Source organism: Mizuhopecten yessoensis, unplaced genomic scaffold, assembly GCF_002113885.1.
Source record: "Mizuhopecten yessoensis strain PY_sf001 unplaced genomic scaffold, ASM211388v2 scaffold1255, whole genome shotgun sequence".
Taxonomy (NCBI): domain Eukaryota; kingdom Metazoa; phylum Mollusca; class Bivalvia; order Pectinida; family Pectinidae; genus Mizuhopecten; species Mizuhopecten yessoensis.
Window position 1 is genome coordinate 512,511 of NW_018403955.1, and position 10,001 is coordinate 522,511.

A 10,001-nucleotide genomic window follows, 5' to 3' on the forward strand; every position below is an offset into this window, starting at 1 on the left:
TAGATAAAATATATACAGGGCATTCAACATACCAATTATCTCTACATTACTGCTACTAGCATGGCCAGGGTAAAACTGTTATAGATAAAATATATACAGGGCATTCAACATACCAATTAACTCTACATTACTGCTACTAGCATGGCCAGGGTAAAACTGTTATAGATAAAATATATACAGGGCATTCAACATACCAATTAACTCTACATTACTGCTACTAGCATGGCCAGGGTAAAACTGTTATAGATAAAATATATACAGGGCATTCAACATACCAATTAACTCTACATTACTGCTACTAGCATGGCCAGGGTAAAACTGTTATAGATAAAATATATACAGGGCATTCAACATACCAATTATCTCTACATTACTGCTACTAGCATGGCCAGGGCAAAACTGTTATAGATAAAATATATACAGGGCATTCAACATACCAAAAAACTCTACATTACTGCTACTAGCATGGCCAGGGTAAAACTGTTATAGATAAAATATATACAGGGCATTCAACATACCAATTAACTCTACATTACTGCTACTAGCATGGCCAGGGTAAAACTGTTATAGATGAAATATATACAGGGCATTAACATACATCCTATTAATGACAAATATCAGTTGGGCAATAAATAACTCAACTTAGATTTCAAGGAGTTAATCAACTATATATGTGTATTAAATAACAAGGCTTGATATCCAGTCCAGATTTGGTGAAATAGAAGGAAGATTTGGTAATATAATTGATACAGAAACTCCCTGAAACAAATAAAACATTGAGCATCAAATAATTTTGAAAATTACTCTTTTCAGTCTTTCTCCCTTGCCAAGAAGAGAATTATTCACTACACAAGTTTTGATGCCAGAAAAAGAGCTAACGCAGCGTTTCTTATATCATCATATGCGGTGAGTATATCTACTGTTCGTGGCACTAGCTGATTTACATTATTCATCAGTAAGCCTTTATCTAGGTATGACTACTTGACACTAGTGTGTTCCTACACACACCTCCACTGCTTCAATGGTAACTACATAGGTCAATCAATCGCATGTGGGCGTTGATATAATTCAGGGGCGCCTGTTTCACAGCAGCCTGCATATTGAATGGAACAGGAAATTCAGCATTACATTTATGATCTGCTTTTAGTAATCAAATGATGTCCCATTTATTTATTACAAGGTAGTTGTAATTGAATAGACTAATTGAGTAGACAGAGAAAACAATGAAATTATAACTGAACTCATGTTACAGCTAGTGAATTGACTAATAGTTTAATCGTGTCTAAATATTTATAGCTTAGAAGACAATTGCTGAGCAATGCATCAAATATTTCAGATGTCACATATATATATAATTAATTTAATGAAAGATGGATATATTCCTTTTGAGGTTTAAATAGTTGTTCCTGGGCAATACCTTTAATACTGTTAGTTTTGGCTGTACAATCAAGATGGTACTCCTTAGTCCTTTGTGTATTCTCAATATACCCCCTGTAGGTTCAGTTCTAAGCGTAAAAATAAATGCAATGTTGAGATTTTAAAGGGGGTTTCTTAATAAAGCTATTCTCTTTCTTACGGAGGATTCACTAATTTTCTATGAAATATGGGACTAACGTTAAAATGGTTGCTTTTGTATCAAATCTATTTACACCATTACTGTATTATATCAATGTTAGTGTTTCTGTACTAATGTAGCTCTTTGATGTACTACAGATTATTTATCTCAAGAAAACCCCAGAGGAAGCATACAGGCCTTTAGTGGCTGGTTCCAACCCACCATTTCTACCTTTCAGGTAAGTTATACTGTCACAGTTGTACAAGTATATGACTCAGGTATGAAAATAGGTACTATTGTACATGTAGACCAGGTAGTCTAAATTTCCTGTTCCAAAAAGCTGTCCTGGGATTAAGGAAATCCCTGTAGGCTGAATGTCTCGAGGCAAGCAGATTTATATCTGTAATTCACAGCTTAACATTTACCTCAAATTTGGCGAAGTATTTCTCTGTGTAGAGAGATATACTTACAGTCTGTAGTTATTCCTTGTAATCAGCATATATGCTAATACAATGAGATTTATGGCGATAAGAGTAATGTAATTTGTGTGGTGGACAATGCTTAAGTCTTTAAAGGTCCCAGTGAAGTTTAGCCTATAGTCTGTTTCAAAATTGCTTATACTGTAAGTTGACTTATGATATTTAAATGCAAGATTATGCTCCGTTTCATAATACATATTGATAAGATCAGTGGAGTTATTGAAATGTAGGATTATGGTGGTCTTCAGATTTCTATTGCGGACATTATTTGTCATGGTGCCAGAAACACTGATATCCCGTTCAGGTAGCGAGGTATAAAAGAAATGTCAATACATAATGAAGTCAGACAAAGGTAGAGTATGTAAAATATATCTCTACAGTATAAATAGACGTGTGTAATACACATCATGTCACATGTACACTATATCTACTACAATTTGAATCACATCTCTAATAAATAGAAATAAATGGTATCTTCAATTTAAGAAGAATGTAACTTTGCTAACTTGAAAAATTCTTTGACCCTGTAGCATTTTTCAGTTTTCACAAAAATATTATTTAATGCCTAAATAAATCTTTTAAATGGAAACCAAGACCTAGATATGGACATATATGTGGGCTGATGTACAGATACATTAAGTGAAGGGTATATTTATCATTTAGGTTTATGCACATCATTTTACTATTGGATAACATTGAAATCATAAAAAAAAATGTCATTTTTGAAAGTGAAAAGAGCAGAAAATATGTAGTTATATAAAAAGTGCTTACATTTTCTTTAGTATGGTCATTGCTAAGACTGTTTAATTTCAAATTTATATTTCTGAAGTGAAGATTCTGCATTTTATAAATCAATAAGCTATTTTCAGAAAAAAATTATAAGATTTATTTGACCAGCACTGTACAGAGCGTAATTTATTAGTTTCTGTGTGTTGAAGGGACGCCTGTACAGAGTGTAATTCATTAGTTTCTGTATGTTGTAGGGACGCCTGTACAGAGTGTAATTTATTAGTTTCTGTGTGTTGTAGGGACGCCTGTACAGAGTGTAATTTATTAGTTTCTGTGTGTTGTAGGGACGCCTGTACAGAGTGTAATTTATTAGTTTCTGTGTGTTGTAGGGACGCCTGTACAGAGTGTAATTTATTAGTTTCTGTGTGTTGTAGGGACGCCTGTACAGAGTGTAATTTATTAGTTTCTGTGTGTTGTAGGGACGCCTGTACAGAGTGTAATTTATTAGTTTCTGTGTGTTGTAGGGACGCCTGTACAGAGTGTAATTTATTAGTTTCTGTGTGTTGTAGGGACGCCTGTACAGAGTGTAATTTATTAGTTTCTGTGTGTTGTAGGGACGCCTGTACAGAGTGTAATTTATTAGTTTCTGTGTGTTGTAGGGACGCCTGTACAGAGTGTAATTTATTAGTTTCTGTGTGTTGTAGGGACGCCTGTACAGAGTGTAATTTATTAGTTTCTGTGTGTTGTAGGGACGCCTGTACAGAGTGTAATTTATTAGTTTCTGTGTGTTGTAGGGACGCCTGTACAGAGTGTAATTTATTAGTTTCTGTGTGTTGTAGGGACGCCTGTACAGAGTGTAATTTATTAGTTTCTGTGTGTTGTAGGGACGCCTGTACAGAGTGTAATTTATTAGTTTCTGTGTGTTGTAGGGACGCCTGTACAGAGTGTAATTTATTAGTTTTTGTGTGTTGTAGGGACGCCTGTACAGAGTGTAATTTATTAGTTTCTGTGTGTTGTAGGGACGCCTGTACAGAGTGTAATTTATTAGTTTGTGTGGTGAAGGGACGCCTGTACAGAGTGTAATTTATTAGTTTTTGTGTGTTGTAGGGACGCCTCCTTTGGAGCATGTACATACAACCTAACGCTATTAGATTGTTTACATGGTATAAGTAAGGTAAGTCACTATTTGCCTTTGTCTGTCAGATTTGATATGCAGGCCAAGGCACTGATAAAACGTCTGGCCAGGTTTAGTCGACTCATTTAGCATGCAGCTGGTTAAAAAGTTTTGTGCAAGCTCCAGAATGCCTTAAATAGATTGTGAGTGTCAAATTGTATTTTTGAAAATTTGCCAAATCGTTATTTTAATCCAATGTTCAAGTTTTGTATCGATACCATTTTGATACTCTTGATGTAAAGATGAATTAGACATGGGAGAATAATAAAAATACCAATTTGCTCTTCAATTGATTCCAGCTTGAAAATAACAACTTCAAGACTTCCTTCAAGTTTAAGTCTTTCTTAATCTTCCCTGGCTACAAAATTCTGCTGAGATTGATTTCTAATACATTTTTGTCTGAATATGTTTGATAAAGTTTAAACTGCATCATATGGTAAACACAGACTAGCCAGCTTATTCACTTCGATTTATTTTCTGCTATATAATTGTTTATACATATATTTCAGGCATTAGCAAATGGTTTCTTTAACTTTGACACATTTGATGTGGATGAATATGAACATTATGAGGTATGTATGACTTAATAATCAAACTAGCTTTGAAAACCCAAGATAATTTTCTCTGTAGTAGAAAAAAAATTGTAGAAATTCTCACAAACTTTGATCAAGCCCATCAATACTCTTTATCAATTATGTACCACTCTTAAAGATCTGAATATACTTTAGATAGTAGGATGTAAAGTTATTACTTGCATCAAAACACAGAGACTTTCTCTCTTCATACAGGACTTAGGTTTGTCGTTTTTTTGTAGGCTACAGAATGTGTTATCTTACAGTGTACCCAACAGTTTGTATACAATATATTGACAAAGTCTCTGTCCTATAACTCCATATCGATAAAGTCTACACATGCATTTATCCAATATACTGATTTTCAAACATTTTTGTAATTTAATGAAATTACAAAAGGAGTTTGATCAAATTTGCGTTCTATCTACATGTTTGTAAGACTGTGATATATCTTGATTGACAATATTGTCAATGTTGTTTCTCGTTATTTGGCCTTTGACTGTGTGATGTTGTTTCTCGTTATTTGGCCTTTGACTGTGTAATGTTGTTTCTCGTTATTTGGCCTTTGACTTTAGGATGGTGTTTCTCGTTATTTGGCCTTTGACTGTGGGATGTTGTTTCTCGTTATTTGGCCTTTGGCTGTGTGATGTTGTTTCTCGTTATTTGGCCATTGACTGTGTGATGTTGTTTCTCGTTATTGGGCCTTTGACTGTGTGATGTTGTTTCTCGTTAAGTTTTGGCCTTTGACTGTGTGGTGTTGTTTCTCGTTATTTGGCCTTTGACTGTGTTATGTTGTTTCTCGTTATTTGGCCTTTGACTGTGTGATGTTGTTTCTCGTTAAGATTTGGCCTTTGACTGTGTGGTGTTGTTTCTCGTTATTTGGCCTTTGACTGTGTGATGTTGTTTCTCGTTATTTGGCCTTTGACTGTGTAATGTTGTTTAATATTGTTTGACATGACATTACAAAAAAAATCAAACCAATAGAACACTGCTATGCTGTGTATAGCCATTTTTATTTTTTATGACAGAGCTAGAATATTTGTTCTGATATAATTAATTTATCGGTAATGATTAATCTAGCTTTTGTAATATAGTATTTATTCCTCTGCCTGTAGATTTGTTTGCTGTTACCAGTATATCTGGTCCATTTTAAATCAGATTATTTTCTTGTAAATTCTTTTCACATTCTTTATCACTATTTTGTTAATTTGAGGCACAGGGTCATTCTTAATGAGAGTGATGACGATTCTTTATTCCAGAAAGTAGAAAATGGAGACTTCAACTGGATTGTGCCAAACAAATTCTTAGCCTTTTGTGGGCCTCATACCAAAACCAAGATTGAAAATGGTAGGCCCCTTAAGTGTTGACAAACGTGTAGTACTAATACCTTATCACAGCTGTGGGCGTCTGGCGCCGGTTCAGCAGAGAAGTTTGTGTCCACTGTGTATTGTAAAACCTGACTCGTGGTTTCTGGCCTGGGAAATGTAGCTAAACCAAGGTTAAAACCGTGATTCAGGTTTGATAATGTGCTCTGGACAGGAAACCTCACTCTTTGTTACTTACATACAAGTCAATGTCAACTAACACCGAACCTACAGGAAATCAGAAGTGTCTTTTGTCCTTTACACAAATGTTTTAAATTGAAATAATAAATTGAAAAATTCCAATGTTGCACAATTTAAAAAACAAAACAATATTTTGATAGTATTTCATGTAATGTGTATACATTTGGACAGTTCCATGTTTCTATTGGAGGTCAAAGGATTTTCTGATTTCTTATAGGTACAAAAAACATTGACTTCATCATAAATGTTTTTAGGGGATTGGACTGTATTCTGATGAGAATGATTTTGATTTTCTCTTCCTCTCTAGCGGGTGGAAAACGGGGACCTCAATTGGCTCATTCCCCATAAAATGTTGGCCTTTAGTGGTCCCCACTCCAAGAGCCAGATAGAGAATGGTATGACGTCATCATCAGCGTGCCCGCTGAGTGCTACACCTATAGCTGTAGTTATCCGGAGTAGCCATGTCAGTCACGTGCTGTGACCTTTGAATCATGCATGTATCTATCTGCTAACAGCTTCTGTTGCTGTGCCTTTAAAAACACCATCCATTTAGTCATGTTAGTCAGCAATTTTTCTTTGTTCAAAAAATCTCAAAACTTCTGTCCTCCCTCTAGTGCGTAAACCACCAGACTTCTATATTACCTCACATACATTACTTGCCAACATAGATTATTATCATTTCTATCAAAAAATATATTTTTTAATATAAGAAAGAAATTTTCTGGGAATAATTTTAATTGAGATCACTTCCTGGTATTCCATACCTTTTCTCAAAGCAATTTTGGTTTATGAATGAAAAGAAATATTTTTGTCACAGTTTAAAAATGAGAAGCAAGCTATATATATTTATTTGGAAGTCCATATCAAGTGTGACAGATTCCTGATTCTGTTTGTAGATTTGTTAGTAAGTAGAACAGCCATTTCCATTCTGTTACCTACATCATTGTACACAGTGCATGGTTCATACCAGTCATGATCATGTAACCTTCCTCATTAGCATAAGGAATCTCAATAGTTTTATATAAAGCATGTTATAGGGTAGTTGGCTATTTAGTAGTGGCAGAAAAACAGCCTTGTACTTGCTGAGATATTTACATGTATAAAATGTACTGACTACTGTACCACCAAATCCAAAATCTAAACATCCACCCTGTAAAATTGTCTCTGTAAGCTTTAAAAGACCAGCNGGGGGGGGGGGGGGGGGGGGGGGGGGGGGGGGGGGGCAACAATTGCAGCACTGTTGGGTGATGTTCCTCTAGATTGGATACATTTCACTATGAACACACAAAGACTTATACATGTCCTGCTCAGGCCATGTTATTGACGATGTCACGGCATCAGAAGTGGTAGTAGAGGATATGTTTTCCTATGAGGACAAACAGATGATCTGTTACAGCCATGTTGAAGATCATTCAGCATCTAGAGCACTAAAATGAGATACATTCCCCTGTCACACAAGGACATGTCATCACCCTGTCCCCTGTCACACAAGGACATGTCATCACCCTGTCCCCTGTCACACAAGGACATGTCATCACCCTGTTTGGGGGGTGTTATTGAGGATGTTTTTAGATATGTCCTTTCTAGCTTATTTTTTCATCGAAAATTAAGTTGGTTTTACATGTAGTAAAATGTCTTTTTACATGTTTGGTTGGCAGGGCTATAGTTAAACTGGTACTTATGATTCAAAGTTTCACTTTGGTCGTGTGGTTAGCCCTTTTTTGTGATAGGATCTTACCAGGCCACCCATGTAGATAGTGAAAAGTATCATATAAAAAATATGTACATTATGTACTGCTAGATTCCTAACCAATGTGTACAGATCTACATACCTGTACCTGATATGTCAGAATTACATGCAGTTCTGTAGAGTTAACGTCAGTATGTTCTAAATAAAGTCTTTGTGCTTAAAGTAAATTTTTCATACAAAGATTTGTGTTATCTATTACAGATTTGTTTGTAATGTATTTTGCCATTGATTTTAGAAATGTGTTCTTTCGTAATTATATGGCATGTAAATTATTTTGCAAATGATGATCTTAAGAACAGATACTGGTATAATACATTTTTTTAGCTGAAAGTAGATAAATTTTAATGAAATCATTCAAAATCATTAACTTGTAAATTGATTTTAATTTTTTTTTGACACGAAATTGTCTGAATACTGCTCTGTTAATCAATGTTTGATGATATATTTTTTCTCAGGCTACCCCCTCCATGCACCAGAGGCGTACTTCCCTTACTTCAGAAAACACAACGTCACCACAATAGTGCGGCTCAACAAGAAAATTTACGACGCCCGGCGGTTCACTGATGCTGGCTTCGACCACTTTGACCTTTTCTTCATAGATGGCAGTACGCCGAGCGACAGTATAATGCGGCATTTCTTAGAACTCAGTGAGAATGCCGAGGGAGGCATTGCAGTGCATTGTAAAGGTACAGCACCTGTCACTGATACTTTATCTTAGTCAACTAGCATAATTGTTCAAATTTTCAGCTGTGTCTTTTTTTTTTAAGGACAGTCATTACTATCCTGGATTTAAAGAGCCCTTAAACGTTGTGTGGGATGATTGTTAACCTCAATCCCTGAAATTGTCACAGAAGTGGGTCCCATTTCTTGTAGCTACAGGACAGTACATGTTTCATAAATCATGTTGGATTTAGACCTTTTCTAATTCAGAACCAAAATATGTAAGTATGTTAACTTGATCCCATTGACTTAAAGGGAGAGAACCCTCAGCCAACTTGGTGATAATGGGTACACATGTATTACTTCCTACACTGAAAAACCTAATATCTCCCCTTACACTAGTACTGTAAGCTTTCAAGCAACTTGATTCATATGGAAATTGAGAATGGAAAGTTGATAGTAGGGAGATGAATTAAAGTTCAAAGAAATAATCTGAGATGGTATCAGTCTTTGTAACTGCTGAATGTTTGGAAAGAAGTTGCAAAAAGATAACTAGCCTAAGGGAAGGTAAAGGGTTATTGAGTCTGCAGAGTTTAATTCCGTCACTTAAAATAACAAATGTATACCACTTATATTTTATGAGGTATGTAATTTCTTGTTTCTTCCTTTGGAGAATCATCACAATTTCGAAAATGTCACTACCGGGCATTTTTCATGCAAGTCAAAACAAATGGTATATACTGATGATTGTAGTGGTATATACTGATGATTGTAGTGGTATATACTGATGACTGTTTGTTAGTTTTTCTCGTTTGAAGTACATTTATTATTTCAATATGTCCATTTATAGTCCTTCAATGCTACCTCAGTGCTTAGAATTAGATTGAGGAGAAACAAATGCACCTGTTAGTGAAATTTGTGCTTAATTCATATCTACCTTTTTTATGATAAACCATTAACTGTTTTTGTAATTGTTGAGTAGGTTAAACAATTTCTTGTTGTCTTACAGCGGGTCTTGGTCGTACGGGTACTCTGATTGCTTGCTATATGATGAAACACTACAAGTTCACGGCTGCCGAGTGTATAGCCTGGTGCAGGATATCACGGCCGGGCTCCATCATTGGGCCCCAACAGAACTTTTTAGAAGAGTATGTATCAAAAAATTATTAGGGCACTCTTTTTTTTCTCTTTTGTATTTAATTGTAGAAACAGGTCTTCTTAGCATTGTATGATGAAAGAATACATGGAAACATTGACGTTTTATTGTAATAGTGGAACACATTGTTAACAGTGGTTTACACCCTCACTGTTTTGTTGTAATAGTGGAACACATTGTTAACAGTGGTTTACACCCTCACTGTTTTATTGTAATAGTGGAACACATTGTTAACAGTGGTTTACACCCTCACTGTTTTGTTGTAATAGTGGAACACATTGTTAACAGTGGTTTACACCCTCACTGTTTTGTTGTAATAGTGGAACACATTGTTAACAGTGGTTTACACCCTCACTGTTTT

General features: G+C 35.3%; 1 protein-coding gene across 9 annotated transcripts in view; it reads left to right on the forward strand.

The window, feature by feature from the left end:
* Positions 1-10,001, forward strand: part of LOC110458650 (dual specificity protein phosphatase CDC14AB-like) — a 38,543-nt gene that overhangs the window by 10,127 nt on the left and 18,415 nt on the right. For all 9 annotated transcript variants that reach the window (XM_021510497.1, XM_021510452.1, XM_021510462.1 and 6 more), the window contains 7 exons: positions 814-906; positions 1,714-1,793; positions 3,871-3,937; positions 4,447-4,509; positions 5,769-5,856; positions 8,280-8,510; positions 9,494-9,632. In XM_021510497.1, the coding sequence (XP_021366172.1) occupies positions 814-906; positions 1,714-1,793; positions 3,871-3,937; positions 4,447-4,509; positions 5,769-5,856; positions 8,280-8,510; positions 9,494-9,632 (761 nt within the window). The remainder of the gene's footprint in view (positions 1-813; positions 907-1,713; positions 1,794-3,870; positions 3,938-4,446; positions 4,510-5,768; positions 5,857-8,279; positions 8,511-9,493; positions 9,633-10,001) is intronic.